Source organism: Ovis canadensis, chromosome 15 (assembly GCF_042477335.2).
Source record: "Ovis canadensis isolate MfBH-ARS-UI-01 breed Bighorn chromosome 15, ARS-UI_OviCan_v2, whole genome shotgun sequence".
Taxonomy (NCBI): domain Eukaryota; kingdom Metazoa; phylum Chordata; class Mammalia; order Artiodactyla; family Bovidae; genus Ovis; species Ovis canadensis.
This window is the reverse complement of record NC_091259.1, coordinates 82,992,188-83,016,019: the sequence shown is the minus strand read 5'-3', so window position 1 is coordinate 83,016,019 and position 23,832 is coordinate 82,992,188. Positions and strand designations below refer to the sequence as shown.

Sequence of the window (23,832 nt, the reverse complement as noted above, 5' to 3'; positions counted from 1 at the left end):
CTTGAAGAGGTCAAGTAGCAGCTATAGGAGCATAGCCAGCACCCCAGTGAGCTCCTGAGCGTGTTGGGAGGAGTGTGGAGCCACCTGAGCAGACCAGGTCCCCATGTGTAACTCTTCCCAGTTGCTCTAGCTAGCTAGCGGGCCCATCCGCAGGGCCTTCCCTCCTGTCCCCTCTCCCACGCCCTGCTGATCGCCTCTCTAGGGTCCCCTGCACAGCTCGAGAAGGAGTGCTTTCTGGAGATGAGTACTGGAAGTAAACACCGCCCAGCCTGGCTGACCAGGTGGGAAGGAGAGCTGTGTTTGCCGCAGAGATTCAGAGGCTCCTCCTGACCAGAGCAGGCTTTCTTTTTCACTGAGTAGGTCCCTTTTCCACTGAGTAGGTCCTCTTGTTGCAGTGATGTGGCCCCAGCCCTCATGGATGCCAGGTGGCAGTCTTGCTGTCCTTCTTCATTGTACTGCCCATTGTGGCTGGCAGGTTTCACATCGCTTTCCCTGCCTAGGGAAGCCAGACAGAAGCCAGCAGGTGTGGGAGGCCTCATCAGTTCAGTTCAGCTCAGCTCAGTTCAGTCACTCAGTCGTGTCCAACTCTTTCTGACCCCATGAACGACAGCACGCCAGGCCTCCCTGTCCATCACCAACTACCGGAGTCTACCCAAACTCATGTCCACTGAGTCGGTGATGCCATCCAGCCATCTCATCTTCTGTCGTCCCCTTCTCCTCCTGCCCTCACACAACACAGCAAACAGCTACCTGTCCATGACCGAGCAGAAGGCCTTCTCTTGGCTGGAGTCTCTGACTCTCCTAAATATCAGTGAATATCCCGCCTTAGGGCCCTGCCTCTGAACTCCTACTGTCCCAGTGGTCTTCAGTAGGCCCTTAAACTGAATCCGGATACCACTGGCTTGTGTCTATCCTGGAAAGCTCAGCCCAGTCCAGAGCATATCAGCAAGGTAGAAGTGTACCCAGGCCTGCTCAAAGCAGCTTCGGCTCAGCTGTGAGAGCCCTTTTTTTTAAAATGCCTTTCATTTTACAGTATTATAGCGGTGATTCATGTTTGGCTGTAAGTCCTAGTGTCAAGTAGTGGGCTTTGAAACCACTCACTCGCTCCCTCTCTCTCGCTTCTCGGGTCTCCTCCTTCCCTTGGGTAGCAGCGCCCACTTGCCCGCTCGAGGTGGAGCAAAGCGAGGTGTAGGGCTGCACCCTAGCCCACAGGGAGAGGGCTGCTGGGCCTGTCAGGACAGCCGGAGGCTCAGTGCCGCTGCCCTTCTCATTGGCTGCAGAAATGCATGGAAATGAAGAACACCATCCTGGCCCGGCAGAAGGAGATGCACAGCTCCCTGGAGAAGGTGAAACAGCTGATCCGCCTCATCCATGGCATCGACCTCTCCAAACCTGTAGACTCTGAGGCCACTGTGGGGGCCCTCTCCAACGGCCCGGACTGCACGCCCCCTGCCAACGCCAGCACCTCCACGCCGGCCCCCTCCCCGCCCTCCTCCTCCTCCCAGAGCTGCACAGTGAACTGTAACCCGGGGGAAGAGACTAAATAACAGAGCCCCGCTAGGATAAGCCACGAGATCCCGGCGGCAAGGAGAGCAAAACACTGAAGACTCTAGCAGAGCCGAGCCGGAGTTCTTCTGGAAAGTACAGAATTCTTTTGGTTCTTTGGTTCCAGAGAGAGAGAAGATGCTTGTGCCAGGTGGCACCAGAGTTTGCCAATTGATCCTTCTTATTCTGTGTGTACATGCAAAGATTGGACCATGTTACATGAAATAGTGCCAGCTGGAGGTTCTTTGCCAGCACCATGCCAAGTGAAATAATATATTTACTCTCTCTATTATACACCAGTGTGTGCCTGCAGCAGCCTCCACAGCCACGATGGGTTTGTTTTTGTTTGGTCGGGGTGGGGAAGCAGGGCCGGGCGGAGGGAGAGCAGGTTTCAGACCCTTGTTTGCCGAGCCGTCTGTCTGGGTGGAGAGACAAGTCCAAAGAGTGCGTGGGCTTTCTGTTTCTAAACTCTCACTACTATAAAACCAAAAAGAGGAAAGGGAGATTTCACCAACCCCAGTGCCCAGAGGAGGGGTGGGGGAGGGGAGGGGAGGGAGCCGGGGTGGGAACAGTGTACCGAATAAGCAGTATTTCATAGTGTCTGGAGAGGGCACCGTGCCCGGAGAGACGGACACCAAGAACCAGCCGCCCGGTTCTTCTCCCGAGCACCCTGCTCCCAACCTTGGGCGCCCCCGTACTCCCCAGGTTCCTTCCCTGCTTTGGCAAATTGGTGCCATCCCCATGGGTGAGCCGGTTACCTTCCCTCTCCAAGAACAAGCAGAACCAGGCCTCAGGTGGCCCTTGCCCGGGGCAGGGAAGAAGGGTGTGTGTGTGTGTCGAGGAAGGAAAAACGGTGGATCAGTGATTTTACTTGAAAACAAGCTCCATCCCTTTTCTATATTTATAAGAAGAGAAGATCCTGAGTGAAGCAGCACGCGACCCAGGTGTGTGTGAATCGAATGGAGATGTTTCTTTTCTCTCTTTTTTTTTTTAAATTTTTGTTTTTGTTCCTCTTTTCTTTAAAAAAAAAAGTTTTATTTTGTTGTTTATTTTACATTTTTGGTAACAAAAACTAAAATAAGGAATAGAAAAGCTGTTTTTCAGGCTGACAGTCCAATTAAGGGTAGTCGAGACCTTGCATGGTAGAATAGGAATCATAGTGTCAGTGAGGTCCAGTGAGTCTGTGTGAGTCCTTGTGTCATCGTTCGGGGCACTGTTTTTTTATGCAAGGGCAAAAATCTTTGTATCTGGGGAAAAAAACAACAACAACAACTTTTTTTTTTTTTAATTAAAAAGGAAAATAAAAGATATTGAGGTCTTCCTAGTGTTACTTAAATTAAGATCAAGGTAAGAAACATTGTAAAAAAAAAAATTACAAAAGTGCTATTTGTTTCCTAAAAACAGTGATTTCTATTAAAAAGGTGTCAGAACTGGAGAAAATGCTGTGTAGTTATAATTTTTTAGCACAGAACCTGCTGATCATGATGACATTTTGCTGTGTTTGTGTCTCAAGACTGGTGGGCTAGTCTCCGTGATTTCTGTCCTCCAGATGGCTGCAGCCCTGATAGGCAGGGGCTGAGCTCTCCCACCATCCTCCCCTCCTTGGAAAAGACTGTCCTCCCTGCTGGGTGCAGGGAGCGGGGCTCCTGTTTCTGGAGCCCACTTGGAGCACGGATGGTGTCAGGGCCCTGCTTCTTGTCTCCTCGGGTTTTGCTGGAGCAAAAGGCTGGTGCCTAAATAAGATCCCTTCCTTTGGTGCTGCTCTTGGTCTTTCAGCCACCAGCATTTCTAGTGCCTGGGGGACAGCTTTGAAGGAAATGGCCAGTGAAGCCCTTTGGTGCCCACACACCCCGGCTTTGACAGGTGCAGGGAGCAGGCTGGCTGCATCAGCCCTTGGTGCTTAGAGAGGACGAGAGAGTGAGATGTCTTGAGGGGACAGGGTGTCTCTGAGATGAGGGAATCCCTGGGCGGCCTTCGTATCGTCACACCTTTGAAGAGAGAGCTGCATCGCCAGCTGCTTTCTCTGCCTGCTGGCTCCGGTCACTGGAGATGGGAGTCTTACCCCACTTTGCCCACCCACAAGCTTCCTGGGTGACCTTTGGCTAGAACGTTGTGCTTGCCTTTGCTTGGCCTGTCGCCTTCTTGAGAAAACCAGGGTTCTGAAAGGCTTGGACCATTTCTATCATTTTTGCCTTGTGGGGAAAATAATTTTTGTCACGTGTGTCCTCCTGCTGGAGACCTTTGCCCATGGCACACATCTGGCCCCAGGAGAGAAACAGAGACTCTGCCTGGACACTCCCAGAGCATCTCCCCCAAGCCTTCCCGGTGTCCAGTAAGGGCCAGAGTCTAGGAGGGGGCAGAAAGGGACCATTCGTCCCTCCCTCACCTAGTGAGGCCCAGAGAGACAGAGATGGACCCTGAAGGCGACTGCCACAGAGCAGTCCTTTTCATGTAAAAACGTGTCTCTTCTCTACCAACAGTTTCCGTTCCTCTTCCTGGGATGTTTGTTAGAAGAGGGGATGACAAGGGGGCTGCACCGGCCTCTTGAGAGTCAGGGCCTGGCTGCAAGGTTGCCTGAGTGGGAAAGAAAGGCGCTCCCGTTGCTCATGCAAAAACCAAGGTGCTATGTCTAGTCAGGGAGCTTTGGGAGATGCCTGGACTAGTTGGAGGAATGGTTGGCGGAGCTTCAGAGCCCAGAGGTGGGCTGTGTGCCCTGTCTTGGAGCCCTCCCATCAGACTTGTCTGGGCCCAGAAACAGGAGGTGGCCGCTTAATACCTGTCTTCTTGAAAGAAGAGGCTTTTGCTCAGGAAGGAGCCACCGCGGATTCTCAGGGGTGGGTGGCCGGGCTAGGAACTAACTGACCAGGGTTTTGCAGGCTGCTGTGAGCAGTCACACTCTGACCTTGCCGAGGGTTGGGGGTACGGATTCTTCTCAAGTTAAGATGTAAGCTGTTGCGCTAGTCATCTAGGATGACGGAGTGAACAACTGCAGCCCTGCCCCCAAACCTGCATTCTGGATTCAAATTCCCAGACACCCCTCACTGCAGAGAAAAGGCCCTGGTCACCAGTGTCCTCCTCCTCATGGTCTGCCAAGAGAAGAGCCTCCCTGTCCCTCCAGACCCGAGGGTCCCTGTGACCACCTGAGACATACCTTCATGACTGCCCCACCTCCCTCTTCCTCTCCGCTGCTTTCCCTCTACTGACAACTTCTGAGGGCAGGGGTGTGACTGGTCGGGGCTGGGACTGATCCAGCTGCCGGCTTGGGCTGGATCAAGGGGCCTCTTGTCAGTCCCGGGCCAAGGTGACGTGCCCTGGAGGCAGTGAGGTCATGTTGCTGTCATCTTCCCTGCTCGTCTTCTTGCCAGTGCGGCCTGCAGCTCCCTTTTTCTTCGAGAGCCTGCTGGGTCTTGTCTCACCTCTGCTGAGCTCATCCAGAGTTCTGCTTGCTTCCTTCCTTACTGGGCCCTTTTGGGGCAAGCCTGTCGGTCATGCCTGACAGGGAGGCCCCCCTCAAGACAGCCCCTCACGGGCCTTGGCCTGTGGGGCCTGTACCCTGGCCATGGCGGCCTCTGGCTCGCACCCAGCGCCCAGTGTCCCTGCAGGCCTGCTGTGTCCCTGTGGCTTCTTGGCTCAGGCTCAACAGGGCGTGTGAGTGGGCCGCAGCTCCTCGCCCCACGCCTCTCCTGTGAGGGCGGCCACATTTCCAGCTCATGGCAGTCTCTGCGTGTGGAGTCGCCTCTCTAGCCATCTCTGCCACCTACTCCTGGGGCCAGCAGAGCCTTCTTGGGCTCTCATCCCGAACCACGAAGACCCACACAGCACACTCATAGCAGTTTCCTCTCTACATTCCCTTTTAGGGCTTAGTCTTTCTCATTTATCCAAAGGGCTTAATTTAGGAGACTTTTACCCCAGGAGAAGAAAGCTTTTTGGTAGGAGGAAGAATGGGGGCCCGGGTACGTCTTCCAGTCCCTGGGTTCTCCAGATTCGGTGGCTTTTGTTGGATGGAGGTGACCTTGCTCTATGTAGAAAGGAAGACCGTGGACCTCACCCCCACCTCTCAGCTGGGCACCCTTGGCAGGAAACAGGAGACCCACTTTCTCCGATTTAGAGCCGTCCCCAGTGTCAGCTCCTTTCCAGGAGGCAAAGGGTGACCCTCCCACCAGAGTACAGGGGAAGAAGCTGAGAGTTTCCCTGTTTAGAGAGCCCCAGTGGAGCTCCTGAAAATAGCTCCTGAAGAGCAGGGCTCACAACTTCTCTGCATTCTCCGCTCGCAAAGGCTGTTGTCCCCTGAGGACTCCACCAGCCCCACAGCAGCCTCTGACCCCTGCCCCTCTCTCCGGGGTTGCTGGGTCCTCAGCCCAGGGTAAGCTGCAGTCAGGCAGGACCGCCGGAGGTCAGTGAGCTCTGAGCAGAAAAGTGCCAGCCAGCTCCCAACCTGTCTCTTGTCCAAGCCCTTTGTGATTTCAGTCTTGGTAGAACTTGTATTTGGAGTTTTGTGCTTCAAAGTTTTTGTTTTTGTTTGTTTGAGTTTTGTTTTGAGGGGGTGGGGGGGATACAGAGCAGCTGATCAATTTGTATTTATTTATTTTAACATTTTACTAAATAAAGCCAAATAAAGTCTCTCAGACTCATGGTGTTGGGTTTGCGGCAGGGGAGGGTGGACAGGACACACAGACTCCAGCCCCAGCCTCCAGGGGGGGCCCCGTTGCTGGGCTCCCGCCAGATCCAGCGCCTCCCCAGGCTTACTGACTGCCTCACGCCCCAAACCAAGAGGAACGAGAAAAGGAACTGTTAAAACTTAACGAAAAAGGGATGTTACGGTTGAGAGGATGTAGGAACTAGCCCCAGACCAGCTGGGGCCGAGGAACGCTAGACCCACCTGAATAGCAGCAGCAGACGGAGGCCCCAGGCCTCCCCACAGATGCCCCCCCCACAGCCCCTCCCCAGAGACCTTAAATAATTTAAATAGCAGGAGGGCGGGGTGGCGGCAGGGTTGCTCCTGAGGTCGGCAGGGAGTGTGTGTGAGAGCCACGGAGACCAGCGGGCAGCTGCGAGGTCAGACGGGGCCCTGGGGCTGCTGCAGGGCAGTGAGGTATTTGAGGGCAGCAGCCCCATAGTGGCGGGACAAGTCCTGGTGGAAGTCGTCCTTGAGGGCCTGGACGCAGTCACGATAGGTGGGGTTGGAGCGGAAGCGGATGATGTCAAGGCTTGGGGCGTGCGGCAGGTGGATGGTGAAGGCCTCAGGCAGCACCAGGAGCTCGTATTCCTGGGGGCGCGGGGGAGAGCAGGGGGACAGTCACTGTGTAGGCTGGGGGAGGGTGGCAGCTCTGGGGCAGGGAGAGCAGATTCATCCAAAGTCAGAGACTTGAGTTCTGCAGAGGGCCCTTCATGGTATAGTGTGCCACTGTTTAGTGAGCCCCTTGGGCCTGCTGTTTAGTCGCTAAGTCACGTCTGACTCTTTGTGAACCCACAGATGAGCCCGCTGGGCTCTTCTGTCCATAGGATTTCCCAGGCAAGAACACTGGAGTGGGCTGCCCTCTCCAGGTCTCGGGGAATCTTCCCAACTCAGGGATCGAGCCTGTGTCTCCTGCATTGGCAGGTGGGTTTCTTTACCCCTGAGCCACCCGGGAACGGGGCAGCCCTCTCTGGGCCTAGAGGTATTCTCAGAGCAAGGCTGGAGACAGCAGGGTGCCCCTTACCTGTGCATCCAGCTCTATGATGTGGGCCACCTTGTTCCAGCCAAAGCCCACGAAGCGGGGATCGTAGCGGGGACAGTCACGCGGCACCACCACGTAGGGCTCATAGTCAGCTGCCCACTGCACACGGTACGGGGCCTGAGCCTCCCGCCAACGGGCATAGTCTGTGGGTGCATGGCCCTGGGGCCACTCGTGGTACCTGTGGGGGCAGCGTAGGACGGGGAGCCAGTTGGAGGCTGATGGGGGTCGGTGGGGAACCGCAGTGCTGGGAGGGAGGGGCAGGCCAGTGGCCTCTCCCACCTGAAAGTATAGAGAGAGCCAGCGTCCAGCAAGGTCAGCAGTTCGGCTTTAGAACTGGGGAAGCTGAAGCGGTAGTGCAGGGTCTCGAACGCAGGCACCACCAGGGCCGCCTTCCGCTTGCCGCCCAGCTCCAGCTGCTCGATGGAGGCCCTGAGGAGGGAGCACCCGTGAACCGGAGAGAACCGGACGGGGCTCTGCCTCCAGCGCTGGGCCCAGGGGTTCTCTTTTTGTTAGATGTAGGACCCAGCTTCTGGGGCCAGCGCACCCTGAAGCGCGGACTGGGGTTCAGGAAGGAGCAGAGCCGCCCCTGCCAGGGCCCATGGGTGCCCCCAACCCTGTCCACACCCACCCACGTGCCATGGCTCTCCCTCAGCCCGGCCCACCTGAGGTAGCTGTAGAGGGAGTAGGCGGGCAGGAAGTCGATGTCGCTGAGGAAGACATAGGGCGTGAGGGCCTGGGCCAGGGCCACGTTGCGGAGCTGGTTGATGGGGTAGAGGGAGCCTTCCCGGTACACCACGTGGTAGGCCACGTCCTGCCGGGCAGAGAGCACCGCCGAGGTCTCCACAAAACGCAGGAACTGCTGGGCCTCTGCGTCTGTCAGGTACAAGGCCAGGCTCATGGGGCCCGGCCAGTGCCTGCACAGGGCTTCCAGCATCTGCAGCCTGGGGTAAGGGGATTGGTCAGCCCAGGGGAGGACCGAGCTGCCTCCCGTGCTTGCGGCCACGGACAGCCCCCTCCAGTGGCTTGCTGAGCCCCTTCCAAGCACTTTTTGAACTGTTCTTATTTCATCTTCACAGCTACCCCACAAGGTGGGTACTTTCTCATTTGACAGATGAGAAAACTGAGGGCCAGAGATACTAAGCCTTGCTCATGGTTCCACAGCTACAGAGGGCAGTTTCCCGACATCTGGGTGATCCCCACAGCCTGAGCTCCTTCTACTGTCTCTCCAGTGTCTCCAGCTCCTGGAACTCCTCAAGCATCAGGCAGTAAGAGCTCTCCCTTCCACCAAGTGGAACCCTCCTCTTGAAACTCCCAGACCGCGCACCGTGCCCCCTGTGGCTGCCCTCGGCTCCTCACCGCTCCATGGAGAGCTGGGCCACCAGGGTGACGTCATGGGGCTGGGGGGGTGGCGGCTTGTGGGGCAGGAAGGTGATATGCACGCGGTGCACGGCGAGCTGCTGCTGCCGGAACTCCAAGCAGGCGTCCTGCTCCTCCAGTTGTGCCAGGGCCTGCTGCAGCTGGGAGGTCGTCAGGGAGAGGAAGGCGGGCTGGGTGGGGCAGGCGGACAAGCCCTGGACAAGGCCAGGTCCCACGGGAGCAGGGGGTGGGTGGGGCAGAGCCTCCCCGAGGGGAGGGAAGGGAAGGTGGCTCCCTCTCACCTGCTCGGCCCCAGGAGGGGGCGGGCAGGGGCACCCAAAGAGCTCTCTCCGCAGCAGGTTGCCATTGTACTCCAGGAAGGTCAGGTAGAGGTTGCGGAAGGATTCCACGTGCTTGTTCTTCACGTGAAGCTTCTTTGGTGAGTTCCAGTGGATCACCTGGGATCAGGGAGGGCATGGAAAGGGGCCGGGGGGTGGCGAGAGGGGACGGGAGCCCATCGCCACCGCTCAGCGCCCCCGCCCGGCTTACCTTCAGGTCAGACGCCTCCGAGTAGCAGCGCTCAGCCAGTGTGTGGTCTGACAGCTGCACGTTCCACATGCAGGGCAGGGGCTGCACCAGCCACGGGTGCTCCTTGATGATGGCGTTGAAGATGTCCTGGGCAGAGACCGTCGCGTCACACCTCGGCCCAGAGCCCGCCCCCACCGCCCTCCAGCGCCCCCAGACCTGGTCGGCCAGTGAGGTAGCAGGCAGGGTGAGGAGCTCCCGCTTGGCCGTCAGCTTCCACATCTGCTCCCAGCCAGCCTGCCGAAGCCGGTCCAGCCGTAGGAGTATCACGCCTGCTCGGGGGGAGAGGCCGTCATGCCCACCTGGGATGACCAGCTCCTGGGGCCGAGGCTCCTGAAGGTGTCTTCTGAATGCTTGTTTTTGTGCCGTGTTAATATTTTCTGACTGCTCAGACATGAGGTGGACTCGCTGGGTCCACAACTAACCCTCTTCGGGGTGAAGGGGAGGCAAAGCACAGTTTACAAAGCACCCCCACAACCATCTTCTCAGATTCACTGGTCCCAGGGCTGGGAAGATCACCCCCATTTAATGGATGAGAAAACAGGCTCAGCGGAATCAAGTGACTTGGCCAAAGTCATCCAGCATCATCATCCCAGGTTGGAACTGTGATTTCTGGCTCTTCTCCCAGTGTTCTTTCTACAGAACAGTTATTGGGGGCCTCCCATGCATTCTATGCTCTAACCAGCCCCAGGGGCCCAAGGACCAGTGGCTGCCCTCCTGCACCACCCCCAACACTGTCCCCACCTGTGTTAAATCCCCGGCCCAAGGCAGGCCAGGGCCTGTGGTTCTTCCAGAGGTTGCCGAGGTACCAATCGCTCTGGTTCTCCACGAGACCAATTGCTTGCTTGTCTGGGAGGGAGGGCACGAGAGAGCTGTCTGAGGCTGCCACTGGACCTCAGCTCAGGGCTAGGCCACAGGGAGGCCTGGATGGGCCAGGGAAGGGGGCTGACTGGGGTGGGGTTCCAGACCTCTCACCAGAAAAGTGAGCAAAGAGTGCCCAGAGTTCTGCAATGTTGGAGGCAAAGGTGACATCTGTGTCCAGGACAATGACACGGGCCAGGTCGGGGGGCAGGGCACTGGGCAGCACTAGCTTCATTAGCCCATAGAGGCCAGAGTAGTGCTTGTTGGGGATCCAGGAGACCTGGGGCTGTGGGTGGAAGCACAGGGCATGAGCCCACAAGAGAAGGGCTTACCAGTGTCGGGACATACTCGGGGTGATGTGCCCAGGAGGGTGAAGGATTGGCGCTTCAGTAGATGTGATGGGACTGGGGGTCCCATGCAGCTCTAGCCTGCCCTCCCACTGATACCCACAACCCTGGGAGGAACGAGGGGGCAGAAAGGCTGGGGCTCCTGCCTTGAGCTCGTCAGCGTCGTAGAAGCTGATCTGGACAGCAGGCACCATCCACGTGTGAAAGAGCGTCTCCAGGATGTTCCTGGCCACAGCATCGGTCACCAGGTGAAGGTGCAGTGGATTTTTCCTTCAGGAAGGACAAGGGAGGAAAGCTGATGGGCCCCAGAAGGAACTACAAGGGAGAGCCCCGCCCTGAGGGGCTCAGAAGTGGAAGCACTGATTGCTATCACGAGCTTCTCCCTGCCCAGCTCAGGGTATTCTTACAGCCTCCTTCCAGGGAGGAAAGGGACACTCCTGGCTCTACCTGTAGAACAGCAGGGACTTCACCAGGGTGATGACATCTCTGCTGGAGTTATGTCCCGCACAGACGATGGCCACCTGCAAGAGCTGGGGAAGAGACAGCAGGTAAGCGGGCTCCAGACGGGAAGGACCTGGGGTTGGGTTGACCCGGCCTAGGGCAGTGGAGCCCCACCTGGCATCGGAGCTAGGCCGGAGTGTGGAGGGGGCTCCACGGAGCCGGGGTACACCCCCCTCATTTCCCAAACAGGGAGGCCAGGGCCAGGAGAAGGGCAGGTGTGAACCCGAGGCGCCCCCGGCTGGCTGGTCAGTGTCAGAGCCGACACCAGGTGTTGGGATTCCCACAGGTGTCCAGGTCCCTGCTTGGGGGAGCGGGGGGACCCTGGCATTCCCGCCGCCAGGGGCCGTGCGCACCTACCTACCTCGCACTTGGGCGGCGGCGGCGGCGGCGGGAGGCAGTCCGAGCTGTTGTGGCCCCCGGGGTCTGCCGGCGGGTCTACATCGAAGGCAGCGGTCCCCCGTGACCGCGGCCGCCCGTCTGGAGGTACACGTGGCGTTGGCGAGCCGGGTATGGATCCCGGGTCACCCCCGCCCCGCCTCGCCTCCCGCTCGCTGCCGAGCTCACAGTCCGGGTCCCCGCCGAACAGGAAGAAGCCGATCAGCAGCAGCAGCAGCAACGCTGCGGCCCCCAGCGCCCGGGGGCGCCCTCGGAGTAGCATGACTGCGGGCAGGGGTCCTCACGGTGGGGCGCGACCCCGGGCTGTGGGCTCCATCGCGGGCCCTGTGGACCAGGGAGGGAGAGGAGAGGTCAGCCCTGGGCGGCGGGGCCCGACGGCCACCCGGTCTTCTCTCCCGCCGTTGAGTCGCCACCTCACCTGCTCCAGGGGCGTAGGGTCCCCAACCTTACTCTCTCAGAAGCTGGCTGGGGTGCAGGGAAACGGGAGGTAGAGGGTAGGCCAGCCCCGTCCGAGCAGGAGCCAGCCCCGCCCCCAACCTGGGTTCAGGTTTCACCTCCGCTTGGCTGAGTCCGAAGGGGCGGGGAGACCCCCCCACCAAGGGGAGGAGGAGGGGAGGGCTGCCCTGCCCCCGCTACCAGGAGCCCCTACACCGGGGAAGGAAATGCGGGAACCCTCGGGGTGGCCGGAGTGCTCGGGGGCAGCCACCCGTGAAGGACCAGTCCAAAACTACCTGCTTTGAGCCCATCCCCCTCTTCCCTGCCCCGTGAACCTTCCCCTGCGGGAGGGGCAGGGTCCCCAGGCCCAGGATCAAAGGAATAGCCAGAATAAGGGAAAGGGGACTGGGATGGAAGGAAGGGCCTGGCGGGGTGGGGGTTGGTGGAGGGGGGGTCCGGACACCTGCTCTGGGGGTGGAGGCGGGGCCGGCGGCCAAGACCCGCCCAGGAGCCGCGGAGCACCTGGAGTCCCAGCTTTCCTCTGGGTCTGCTCCACCCCCACTCAGTGCAGGTGGCCTGGTGGCAGAAACCCGCCTTGTGAAGGTCCCCTCCCGCCCAGGAGCTGGCCAGGGGCCTCCTGAGCAGCGCCGAGAATCCCCAGCCCTTGCCTAGACCGTCGTTGTGCCAGGCCCTCACCCCCCAGCCTGGATCTCTGTCTTCTCCTGCCCTGGAGGGATTGGGGGGCGCTCCGGGCCGCCAACAACCCATCACAGTTGATGGAGCTGGAATGCCTGTCCTCTGCCCTAGGCCCTGTGCTGAGGTTCCCCTGCCTCACAGCGATCAACCATGTCAGTCCTGTGACACCGGCGGGGTTCTCCACGCAGAGCTGAAGTGACCAGTTAGAACACCCTCCTGAGGCCCTACCCTGCAGAGCACCGCTCCTCCCTAAGGGCTTCCTGTCCCAGCACCTGCCCTTGAGGTTCCTCCTCCTGGATTCTATCAGATTCTCACAAGGTAGGCCTCTCCTTCCACATTCCTTGGTTTGTTGTTTTCCTAGTTTTTCTCGAAAGGAAACCTCACTGACTTGTTTATAGTTTGTGTCTCCCCTACAAGGTAGCTGCTCATCGGACTGGGCCTCTAGCACCCAACCAGGGCCTGTGAGTATGTGCTGAACACGGATGGGCCGCAGTGTGACCTGGAAAGGGAGGGTTCCGGGCAGTGTCCTTCAGCCCAACTTCCAGCTGTAACAAGTGAGGGTCTGAGAGGCCGCAGCCCGGGAAGAAGTCGTGGCAGAGCAGCCCAGCCTGAGACCACCCCCCCTCGCCTCAAGTTCCCCCCTCTGTGAGGCCAGGATGCCTTTCTCTGGGAAATGGGGGTCTGCAAAGAAGGGCTGGCTTTGGGCCTTTGGAGGCCAGGGGCAGTGGTTACTATGGAGACTGATGCGGCTCCTCATACATCTGGGAATTGAGCGATGAAGGGAGGTAGAGTCTGCTGATGTGTCTGGAGCTTCGAACCTCAGTCCCCTGAGCCTCATTTTTAGCCTAGAGCTGGGATGAGTGTGAGTGAATCCCTCCCCAGTCCCCTCAGCAGAGACTGCGGGGGAGTGGATAGGGTACCCTGTGAGGGCCTGATCGGGGAGTCTGTGCAGGGAGCTGGGTCTGCAGAATGTCGGTAGTCACTCACGGTACTGGCCCTACCCCTCACTATCATTCAGGGGGATATTGAGGTGCTGAGATCCTTGCTGGGCCTCCAAGAAGTTCTTCTGGGGTGTGGAGCGGGGAAAGGGAGGTAGGCATGGGCGTGTGAAGGATGCTGGTCTTCTAGGCCAGAGGCCTCGTTTGACCTAGCTCTACCAGGACTTTTCTACGTGACCTTAGACCACCCAGGCCCCTTCTCTGGGCCTCGGTGTCCACCTCGGTATACCTGTTGGACTGGTCTAGCTGTCTTCCCCTGTGGTTCGGGCCAGAGTGAAGGAGACAGGATCAGGTCCAACTTGCCCAAAGGCCCTTCAAAGCCCAGCCCAGGTGACCAAATTCAGGCAGGGGCCCAGGAGGGCGGGGCTGCCCTGGGTGCCTTCCGTACACACGACCCTCTTTGTCTCTGGGACCTAATGAGGCACAAGATCTGGAGAGGAAATTCAGGCCCCTGTGCTGCTGCCAACCTGGCTGAGCTCCTGATCCCTTCCCTGGCCTGAGGGAGGGAAGAGAAACAGCCTCCAGCCCCAGTGTCCCTTACAGTCTGTCCAAGGGTGGGGGTGGCAGGCGCGATCCTCTGTCTCCCATGCCCCTCTCCCTCCCCAGAAGCACTGGAACCACCAGCCCTGGGAATGCCAAAGAAACCCTGCACAGCCCCCTTCCTCACTCTCTCACTCTGCCTTCCACACTTCCCCTTCCTCACTCTGCGTCTCTAGCCTCAGATACAGGGGCGAGAGTACTAATGATGTGGTTTGGCAAACAAGTTCTTTAAGATGGCAGGGGATGTAGGAAGGAAGGAAGGAAGAGCCCCAGCCAAATGCCCTGAGCCCTAGTCTTAATCCCAGTTGCTAACTTGATTCATGACCAAGCGGCCTCAACAGTCACTGCTCTGGCTGAGCTGTGAGCAGAAGAAGAGAGGACCCTGTCACAGGAGACCCTCACTGTGGTCTCTTTGACCAGTGCCATGCTGTGTGACCTAAGACAAGTCCATTCTCCTCCTTGGGCCTCTTGTTCCCCATCTGTGAAATGGAATTCATACCAATCTGGCCAAGTTACTAGGAGGAGTTAAGTATGAGTGAGCCTGGCACCCAGGAGGTGGTGAAAAATAATGTAGATGATACCCATGGCCACCTCTCTGTTCCCCAGGAGGTTTGCCACTCTTGAGGCCCTGGACACATCTCCCTGAGTCTTCATTCCCTGGCAGGGGCAGAGCGGGAAGTTAGATTCCCCGTCTGAAAAAGAAGGAAACTAAGCTGGGGGGAGACTTAGGGAGGCAGCTCAAAGATGGGTTGTGGTTTCTTGGTGAGGTGTGTTACAATGCCTGATTCTGTGGTCAGACTAGACCAGGATTCCAATCTTGATGAGGTGTTCTTAAGCGGATCCTTTGCTCTTGTGGAGATAATATCTGGTGGAGAGGATTAAGTAAAATACTGTACTATTCTCAGTTCAGTTCAGTTCAGTCGCTCAGTCGTGTCTGACTCTTTGCGACCCCATGAATCGCAGCACGCCAGGCCTCCCTGTCCATCACCAACTCCCGGAGTTCACTTAGATTCACGTCCATCGAGTCAGTGATGCCATCCAGACATCTCATCCTCTGTCATCCCCTTCTCTTCCTGCCCCCAATCCCTCCCAGCATCAGAGTCTTTTCCAATGAGTAAACTCTTCCCATGAGGTGGCCAAAGTACTGCAGTTTCAGGTTTAGCATCAGTCCTTCCAAAGAAATCCCAGGGCTGATCTCCTTCAGAATGGACTGGTTGGATCTCCTTGCAGTCCAAGGGACTCTCAAGAGTCTTCTCCAACACCACAGTTCAAAAGCATCAGTTCTTCAACGCTCAGCTTTCTTCACAGTCCAACTCTCACATCCATACACGACTACTGGAAAAACCATAGCCTTGACTAGATGGACCTTAGTTTGCAAAGTAATGTCTCTGCTTTTGAATATGCTATCTAGGTTGGTCATAACTTTTCTTCCAAGGAGTAAGCGTCTTTTAATTTCATGGCTGCAGTCACCATCTGCAGTGATTTTGGAGCCCCCCAAAATAAAATCTGACACTGTTTCCACTGTTTCCCCATCTATTTCCCATGAAGTGATGGGACCAGATGCCATGATCTTCGTTTTCTGAATGTTGAGCTTTAAGTCAACTTTTCACTCTCCTCTTTCACTTTCATCAAGAGGCTTTTTAGTTCCTCTTCACTCTCTGCCATAAGGGTGGTGTCATCTGCATATCTGAGGTGATTGATACTTCTCCCAGCAATCTTGATTCCAGCTTGTGTTTGTTCTAGTCCAGCCTTTCTCATGATGTACTCTGCATATAAGTCAAATAAGCACGTTGACAATATACAGCCTTGACATACTCCTTTTCCTATTTGGAACCAGTCTGTTGTTCCATGTCCAGTTCTAACTGTTGCTTCATACACATTTCTCAAGAGGCAGGTTAGGTGGTCTGGTATTCCCATCTCTGTCAGAATTTTCCACAGTTTATTGTGATCCACACAATCACAGGCTTTGGCATAGTCAATAAAGCAGAAAGAGATGTTTTTTTTGAATTCTCTTGCTTTTTCATAATCCACCAGATGCTGGCAATTTGATCTCTGGTTCCTCTGCCTTTTCTAAAACCAGCTTGAACATCAGGAAGTTCACAGTTCACGTATTGCTGAAGCCTGGCTTGGAGAATTTTGAGCATTACTTTACGAGCATGTGAGATGAGTGCAACTGTGCGGTAGTTGGAGCATTCTTTGGCATTACCTTTTCTTTCTTGGAATGAAGACTGACCTTTTCCAGTCCTGTGGCCACTGCTGAGTTTTCCAAATTTGCTGGCATATTGAGTGTAGCACTTTCACAGCATCATCTTTCAGGATTTGAAAGAGCTCAACTGGAATTCCATCACCTCTACTAGCTTTGTTCGTAGTGATGCTTTCTAAGGCCCACTTGACTTTACATTCCAGGATGTCTGGCTCTAGGTGAGTGATCACACCATCGTGATTATCCGGGTCGTGAAGATCTTTTTTGTACAGTTCTGTGTATTCTTGCCACCTCTTCTTAATATCTTCTGCTTCTGTTAGCTCCATACCATTTCTGTCCTTTATCGAGCCCATCTTTGCATGAAATGTTCCCTTGGTATCTCTAATTTCCTTGAAGAGATCTCTAGTCTTTCCCATTCTGTACTATTCTCAGAGTACCATAAACCTCCTGCCCTGGTCCCCAACAGCGCAGCCCCGTGGGCCCCAGCCTTGCCCCGCCCCTTTGCCCACAGCCAATCGGCGGCCGTCTCTTCCGCGCATCCGTTCCCTCCACCTCTGGCCGCTCCTCTCCCGCCGCCACTTCCTTCCAGGGAGGCTACCCTGTTTGGGAAGAGATTCCCTGGAGAAGTTCTCATTTCTTGGGAAGCAGCTGAGAGCTGGAAGTTGCACCGGAGGGCCAAAAAGCGCTGTGAAATTGATCCCGAGTTCAAAGAGCCCGTCTGCCCTCTAACCATTTTACAGATGGGGAAACCAGAGGCCCAGAGAAGGGAAAATCCTCGTTAAGGTCACCCCGAGCGGAGAGCAGAAGCCAGGCCAGGCTTTTCTCCGTGAAGATGGGAGTTCAGGTGCGCGATTTGGCGGGAGGGCGGCGGGAGGGAGGACATGCTCCTTGTGGGAGCCGGGGCACTAACGATGCTGGCCAGGGGGATCTTGACTGCGTGGGAAGGCTGGACTTCTCGCTGCCTCAGTTTCCCCAGCACTACCTCTGGGAGAAGTCAGGCGACGAGGCAAGGGGCCAAACGCGCGCCTGCACACAGTCCGATTGTCCTTAGGCTGTTCCCGCGCTCCCCACCCGCCCAAGTCTGATGGAGAAGGCTCCTCTGTGGGCGCTGCCTCCCAAGCCCTTTAAAAGCCAGTCCTCCCGTTCGAGCCTCTCGGCATTCTATTGGGAAGGCTCTTGATCCCTACTCCAGAATTAACTGCTCAGGCTGCCGCGGGAGCTTTTTCCCGGAGCTCTAATTGCGCAGGTGCAAGGCAGCAAACCCGGAAGGCGGAAGAGCCGGTGGGGCCGCCGGGGTCGGGGGCGGAGAGCGTGTGAACCAATGACCTGAAGGAGTTAGGAAGGGCGGGATTAGGCCCGCGGTTACTTAACGCTACCCTGGTGGGAGGTGATTTAAGAAATGGGGTGAAGGGTGCCTCAACTGCCCTTCGCGTCGCCGTCCTTCTGGCCCGCGGAAGTTAAGCAGCAGAGAGGCGGGCCCAGCGCCGGAAGCAGGAAGGAGGGCGCAGGAAGCAGGGCCCCGTAGCCAGTATCGCTGTCGGTCCGTGGGTCTGTCGGTCCCGAGGGCAGGATGGAGAAGCTGCGGCTGGTGGGCCTCCGCTACCAGGAGTACGTGACTCGTCACCCGGCCGCCACGGCCCAGCTGGAGACGGCAGTGCGCGGCCTCAGTTACCTGCTGGCAGGTGCCACCCTGACCTTTGACCCATCCCTTCGGATCTCTGACCTCTGACCCCACCTGCCTCCCCCTCCCTTCCCTGCGGAGCCTGGGTAGTGATCGCTGTGCTTGAGGAGTTCCTTCCAGGTTCCCGTTAGGGCATAGGGAGGGAATGTCCAGGGACCCGAAGCAGCAGGGAGAGGCAGACTCTCACCGGCGCCTCCTTCTGTGCCTTCTCCCCAGGTCGTTTCGCCGATTCGCACGAGCTGTCAGAGCTGGGTGAGCCGGGCTCTGGGGTGGGTGGGGGGCGAGAGGGTGGGGGAGGGCTTCCTAGATTTCCCGTTAGATCATCCAGTTCTGTGATTGAATCAGACAGGGGTCCAGCGTCCACTGTCCTAGGCCGTCGCGTATGCCCCCTCCCCCGCCATAGTTGAGAGATATGTCTGGGGACCTTGACTGGTCAGGAGGCTGAGCCAAGCGTCCCTTCTGCCTTTGCTCCGTTAATCTTCCCTACAGTCATGTGAAGTGGGTACTGTTATTGTCCTCCTTGTCCAGTTAAGGGAACAGAAGTTTAAGTGAGGTTAAGGAACAGCCACCGAAGGCCTCAACCAGAATTCATGTCCCAATCTCCCAAATTCCAGAATGCCCACTGCTTCAGTGGTGTTTACCCAGTCAGTACAGGAGAGACAGATCCTGAAAGGATGAGCTGGGTTCTAAAAGGTAGGGATGGAAGAGAATTTCAAGGACAGGCTGCAGAGAGAGCAAAGACCAGGAGGTGACTGCACCTCCCATGTCTCTTCGGAGCATGATGGGCGGTTCTGGGCTGCTGGATAACCAGTGCTATTCAGCAGGACAGTAGCTGGTATGTCATAGAGATCAAACCATCCTTTCTTGTTCTAGCTGCTCACACAAAGGTCGTTGAGGGGAGTGGAGAGCTCTGAGGAAGTGGGTGGCAGGACCTGTTGTTTCCACATATTGTGGGGATGGCTGAGCACAGCAGGGGATAGGTGATCCCTGCTGCTCTAGGGAGAGGGGGAGGGGGTGGAGGCTGCAGAGCCAGCCTCTCAAGGCCACTCTCTGCCCCTCAGTGTACTCTGCCTCTAACCTGCTTGTGCTGCTCAATGACGGAATCCTACGGAAGGAACTTCGGAAAAAATTACCCGTGGTAAGAATTGTGAAGCAGAGGGCTCAGGAACAAAATAGTAACCACCAGCCCGTGTTTGGGGCACGCATTATGGTCTCCTGGAGTACGAGACATGGCTGCATCCACCTGTGCCTGTAGCTGTTGGGCGACAAGTCCAGGCATCAGTGTCCCCTTATCAGGTGAAAAGACTGGGTTTCACAGGGTAGAGTCGCCTGTCCCAGCAGGAGATCTCAGGCTTAAGCACTTAATCTTGGGAAGGGGAGGTGTCCCCTGGGGGAGGAGCTGAAACCAGGGGGACCTCCTGACCTCTTGGCCTGGGGTTCTTGCAGTCCCTGTCCCAGCAGAAGCTGCTGACATGGCTGAGCGTGCTGGAGTGTGTGGAGGTGTTCATGGAGATGGGGGCCACCAAGGTGTGGGGTGAAGTAGGACGTTGGCTCGTCATCGCCCTCATCCAGCTGGCCAAGTATGTCGGGACTGTGGAGGGCCGGCCTGGGGTGGGGGTCACTGAGACCAGCTGTACCGATGGTGTTCAGTAGAGCAGCCTGGACCCCTGCCAGCTAGCCACCTCCCCCTTCCCCAGCCCTGCCGTACTCCCAACCCAGGGCTGTACTTCGGATGTTCCTGCTGATCTGGTTCAAGACTGGCCTCCAGACCTCACCCCCCATCGTTCCGCTGGACAGGGAGACCCAGGCACGGTCCCGGGGTAAGTGCCTACCCACTCTGGAGTGGAATGGGGCACGGGGCTGATTGGTAAATGAGAGCTGACCTACGTACTGTCACCGTGGAGCACACCTCTCCCCATCAACTCATTTTGTCCTCATCGTCTTATACTGGTATTTTACAGAAGAGAAAGAATGATGAAGTCAGAGGCCAGATCAGAGCTTAAACTCAGAGCTTCTGACGTTGGAGTCCTCAGTCTCCATTGTTATGGGCTGCGGGAAGAGGGGACAGAGCATCAGGAGGAAGCAGGGGTCTTGCCAGCCTTGTCTTTGGGCTGGCTCTGTATCAAGAGCACAGCCTCATGAGGCAGGGTACCCAGCAGATGCGCCCCTTCAGGGCTTTGGGCCCATCAGCTGCTGGCCTCTGGTCTTACCCCCTTGACTTTGAGTTGGGGGCAGGTCTTCACTTCTGTTTTCATGGTCATGTTGAAAGCAAAGCTCTCAGAAGATACACCCTTCCCCTCCTTCTTAAAATTTTTTGTTTATTGGCCACGCCACACGGCCTTTGGGATCTTAGTTCACTGACTGCGGGTGGAACCCTCGCCCCCTGCAGTGGAAGCATGGAGTCTTAACCGCTGGGCCACCAGGGAAGTCCAGATATAGCCCCTCTGGCTGTGGTTCCCATGGACCACCGGCCCCCCTGCCTTGTTCCAGTGCCTGGGAGGCCTTAGTTCTTGGCTGGTATATCTGCACAGGTGATACTGGCCTTTCCCCAGGTTGGGGAGGGCTGCAGAATGCTCCCTGCTATGGACAGGTCCCAGGCACAGCCTCTGCTGTGGTGTCTTTGACTCAGCTGCTGTCTTCGTACAGGTTTATCCATTCTCCCCATAGCCCATGAGCGTTCACTGCACCTGCATTCGCTTGTAGGCTCTGCACGTGTCCCTCTGACAGTATGACCTTTTATCTGTTGCTGCTAGATGGTGACCACAGCGCTGGTAGCCAGGAGCAGTCATATGTGGGGAAGCGGTCAAACCGGGTGGTGCGAACCCTCCAGAACAGTAAGTGTGGGAGGTTGCTGGATGAGACAGCTCGGTGCTTAGGTCAGCGTGGGCCTGAGGGCCTGGCTTTCGTCAGTGCCTGCCCGCCCCCGCCCCAGCCCTCGGGCCCAGCCTCTTACCTACCTCTTACCTCTTACCTTGTGTTCTAGCTCCGTCCCTGCACTCCAGGCACTGGGGGGCCCCGCAGCAGCAGGAGGAGCTGGGCGTCGCCCCCACCCCACTGGGGCTGCAGGAGACCATCGCCGAGTCTTTGCATATCGCCCGGCCTCTGCTGCACTGTATCCTTAGCCCAGGCCGGGGTTGCGATAGACGGGGGCAGGCAGGGCGGGCCGTGTGCCGGAGACATCCTTAACGCTGTGGCCGGCAGTGCTCAGCCTGGGCCTCTGGGGTCAGCGGTCGTGGACACCCTGGCTCCTGTCCGGTGTCGTGGATGTGACCAGGTGAGCTGGGCCTGCCTGGGGGCCCCATTCCCTCCGTCCGGCTTTGTGCTGCAGGCCTGGCCTCACGTGGGCAGGCAGGGTCCCTGCCTCTGCTGTCGCTGGCCCGAACCTTGTCCCCTCCCCCAGCCTGAGCCTCCTGAGCGACAGGAAGGGCCTGACCCGGCGGGAGCGGCTGGAGCTGCGGCGCCGGACCGTCCTGCTGCTCTACTACCTGCTGCGCTCCCCCTTCTACGACCGCTTCTCCGAGTAAGGACTGGCCTCTGGCTTGGCAGAGCACCCTCTCTGCGGGGCAGGGCAGGGGAAGTGGGCTTAGGCGCCGGACCGTCCTGCTGCTCTACTACCTGCTGCGCTCCCCCTTCTACGACCGCTTCTCCGAGTAAGGACTGGCCTCTGGCTTGGCAGAGCACCCTCTCCGCGGGGCAGGGCAGGGGAAGTGGGCTGGCTCCCCAGGCTTGCTCACGCCTGCCTTCCCTCCCTCCTTCCCCGATCTGGGTTCACGGAACACGTGCCGTGTGCTACCCTGGGTGTGCTCACTCCTGATTTCTTGGGGCCATCTGCCCAGTGTGCTGCTTAAGCTGCTGTTGGCAGGCGGGGGCAAGGCCCCAGGGACCGTGGGCGTGAACTTTCCCCATCCTAAGCTTGCTCGCCCACTTTCCTAAACAGTTGGGTTATTTCCCACTGCTCACAGGAGACACTGAAGTTCAAAGAGGTTGGGCAGCTGAAATGAAGCCACCCAGCCAGCCAGTTCCGACACCCATGCTCTCTCCTGGCCCGTTCCTGCCTCACCCAGCCCTTCCTCCATACCCTGAGAGGGTCCAGAGCTCCTAGCCACAGAGAGGCCTGCTGGGCGTGAGTCAGGGGTGACTCGGCGCCAAGTCTCCCAAAGAGGTCACCTGAGGTCAGACCGAGATTTGAGGAGGGGTCCCTATACTGTGACTGGGGCTGTGAGACAGGCTGGAGGCTCCCGGAACCCACTCTGTCCAGGTCGTAACAAGAACACTGCTTAAAGGCTGGAGTGATCGTTAAAGGCTGGAGTGATTGTTAAAGGCTGGAGTGATCGTTGGAATCGTACTTAACATTCTGTACATATTACTTCTGTTCATTTTCTGAGTTGGTAGAAAGTAAGCTTAGGTCAGATTTAATAACCACCTCATGAAAATAAGTTTCTATTTTCAGATCAGTTTGAAAGCTCACAAGGTTCCAAAGCCAAATCCTTTTCTACACTCCAGAGAAAATGCTCTGGAGACTTTGGTGGATCGTGACCTCTGCCCACAGATGGCTTGCACTCTACAGAGGAAGCATTGTAGCCCCAATATTGGTCTGAATTGAGGATTACCTAATTGCAAAGGTGGCTTCCCAGGCTACAGGCCTCCAGTCTGGCCTGTCTTCCTGCCAACCTGACCAGCCCAGCACCCTTAGAGCAGTGGCCCAGACTGAGGAGGGCCCAGAGCCTGTCCCCCAGAGGACAGGGGCAGGGTGCCGAGGACCTCTGGGATATAGTCTGGGGAGAGAGAAGTTTCCTTCCCCCTTCTTATTGTCAGACAATATAGTCTCTGGCTCTGGGCTGCCTCCCAGCTGTGGGCTGAGGTGTGACCCTCCCAGGTGTGTGGCTGGGGACGGCTGGACCAGAGCCTTCTGTCTCCTAGGATGTCCTTGATGCATGTGGTGACCTTCTGGCTTCTGGGATGCACTGCCTTTAGTCAGGTGGTTAGCAGAGGTTTTACACGCCTGGGTTTGCAGGAACCCAGGCCCCCTACTTAGGCTACTCCTTTGTTGCAGGGCCAAGATCCTCTTTCTACTCCAGCTCCTGGCAGACCACGTCCCAGGCATTGGTCTGATCACAAGTAAGCGTGGGGTGATAATTACCATCACGGAGCTTTTGTGTGGCCCGGCTCCCTGTACCTCCTTGTAATCTGACTCTTGGCACAGTTGGGAGAGGGAGCGCAGAGGTCAGGTTGGGAGGGTGACAGCTCCTTCAATGACATGAGACCAGCTTCACTGGCTGGGGACTGTACGGAGGAATGACACCTGCTGGCCATTTGGAGAGGCACCCTCAGCAGAGAGGCCCTGGGCCAGGGCTACCCACAGGGACAGCGGGACAGCTGTGTGATTTCTGTGAGCTTGAAACTCTTTGTCTGTAAACATAGCCAGAGATGGCTCTGATGCTCTCGGGGAAGGTGGGAGGGCGGGGGCTCTGACCAGGCGGGCGGGGGCCTCAGGAGGGCCCTGGGCAGAGCTGGATTGGAGTCTGGCCCTCAGTCCTGAACTTGCTCCTCTCTCTGTCGTTGCAGGGCCACTCATGGACTACTTGCCCAACTGGCAGAAAATCTATTTCTACAGTTGGGGCTGATGGACATTCCGCAAGTGGGGTGTGGGGAGAGGCAGGGGATGCCTCAGCTCTTCAAGCCCCTGGGCCCCTTTGCCCTAATAAAACTGGCTCTGGCAGCGTCCACGCCTGTGACTGCTCCATGCCCCCGACCCGGGGCGCCCGGCTCCTGCACTCTGGCTGGGCTCCGCACACAGCCCTGGTCTCCACTAGAGCGCCCTTAATTCCCTCTCGACTCCGCATCCTGAGGGGAAGGAAGCACACGCCGCACCTCATCACTGGCCGGGGTGCCCTACTAGGACCGGGCCACGGGCTTCTGCAGCCTAGAAAGCTGGACCCCACCTCACGGGAAGCTGCGATAGCAGATGCTG

The 23,832-nt window shown here is 57.5% G+C and overlaps 3 protein-coding genes across 57 annotated transcripts in view; 2 read left to right on the top strand and 1 right to left on the bottom strand.

Annotated features, from left to right (window-relative positions):
• Positions 1-6,172, top strand: part of PHF21A (PHD finger protein 21A) — a 193,872-nt gene extending 187,700 nt beyond the window's left edge. For all 50 annotated transcript variants that reach the window (XM_069555566.1, XM_069555564.1, XM_069555591.1 and 47 more), the window contains one exon: positions 1,281-6,172. In XM_069555566.1, coding sequence (XP_069411667.1) covers positions 1,281-1,547 — 267 coding nt within the window. In that variant the 3' untranslated portion in view covers positions 1,548-6,172. The remainder of the gene's footprint in view (positions 1-1,280) is intronic.
• LARGE2 (LARGE xylosyl- and glucuronyltransferase 2) lies at positions 6,113-12,303 on the bottom strand. Of its 6 annotated transcripts, XM_069555547.1 has the most exons (15): positions 11,727-12,303; positions 11,477-11,632; positions 11,274-11,389; positions 10,859-10,941; positions 10,558-10,681; positions 10,179-10,350; positions 9,948-10,052; positions 9,363-9,475; positions 9,168-9,293; positions 8,921-9,076; positions 8,619-8,779; positions 7,925-8,203; positions 7,542-7,691; positions 7,245-7,440; positions 6,113-6,811 (listed from the first exon to the last, which is right to left on the bottom strand). In XM_069555547.1, the coding sequence occupies exons 2-15, from the start codon at positions 11,568-11,570 to the stop codon at positions 6,602-6,604; spliced, it is 2,085 nt and encodes a 694-aa protein (XP_069411648.1). In that variant the 5' UTR covers positions 11,571-11,632; positions 11,727-12,303; the 3' UTR covers positions 6,113-6,601. The 6 variants fall into 6 exon arrangements, 4 of the variants coding, with proteins under 4 accessions (XP_069411648.1, XP_069411644.1, XP_069411647.1 ...); XM_069555543.1 differs by having other exon boundaries at positions 11,274-11,632; positions 11,727-11,817; XM_069555546.1 differs by having other exon boundaries at positions 9,168-9,475; positions 11,727-11,817.
• A 4-nt stretch (positions 12,304-12,307) lies between these two features.
• PEX16 (peroxisomal biogenesis factor 16) lies at positions 12,308-23,585 on the top strand. The gene is made up of 13 exons (XM_069555602.1): positions 12,308-12,757; positions 12,838-12,900; positions 16,921-17,862; positions 18,078-18,113; positions 18,923-18,999; positions 19,308-19,441; positions 19,581-19,681; positions 20,615-20,695; positions 20,845-20,973; positions 21,063-21,135; positions 21,262-21,381; positions 22,915-22,979; positions 23,427-23,585. Exons 3-13 carry the CDS (start codon positions 17,751-17,753, stop codon positions 23,483-23,485), a joined length of 987 nt encoding a protein of 328 aa, XP_069411703.1. The 5' UTR covers positions 12,308-12,757; positions 12,838-12,900; positions 16,921-17,750; the 3' UTR covers positions 23,486-23,585.
• The last annotated feature ends 247 nt before the right edge of the window (positions 23,586-23,832 follow it).

Bases quoted from the DNA above. Each gene is read 5' to 3' on its own strand.
- LARGE2 (XM_069555542.1), bottom strand. From the start codon at position 11,570: ATGCTACTCCGAGGGCGCCCCCGGGCGCTGGGGGCCGCAGCGTTGCTG. The intron at 10,351-10,557 runs GCAGGAGCCCCA...TTCCACCCACAG, and splicing joins ACGACGCTGACGAGCTCAAG to CCCCAGGTCTCCTGGATCCC. The intron at 7,441-7,541 runs GTGGGAGAGGCC...CTGCCCCCACAG, and splicing joins GGCTCTCTCTATACTTTCAG to GTACCACGAGTGGCCCCAGG.
- PEX16 (XM_069555602.1), top strand. From the start codon at position 17,751: ATGGAGAAGCTGCGGCTGGTGGGCCTCCGCTACCAGGAGTACGTGACT. The intron at 18,114-18,922 runs GTGAGCCGGGCT...TCTGCCCCTCAG, and splicing joins GCACGAGCTGTCAGAGCTGG to TGTACTCTGCCTCTAACCTG. The intron at 20,974-21,062 runs GTATCCTTAGCC...TGTGGCCGGCAG, and splicing joins CGCCCGGCCTCTGCTGCACT to TGCTCAGCCTGGGCCTCTGG.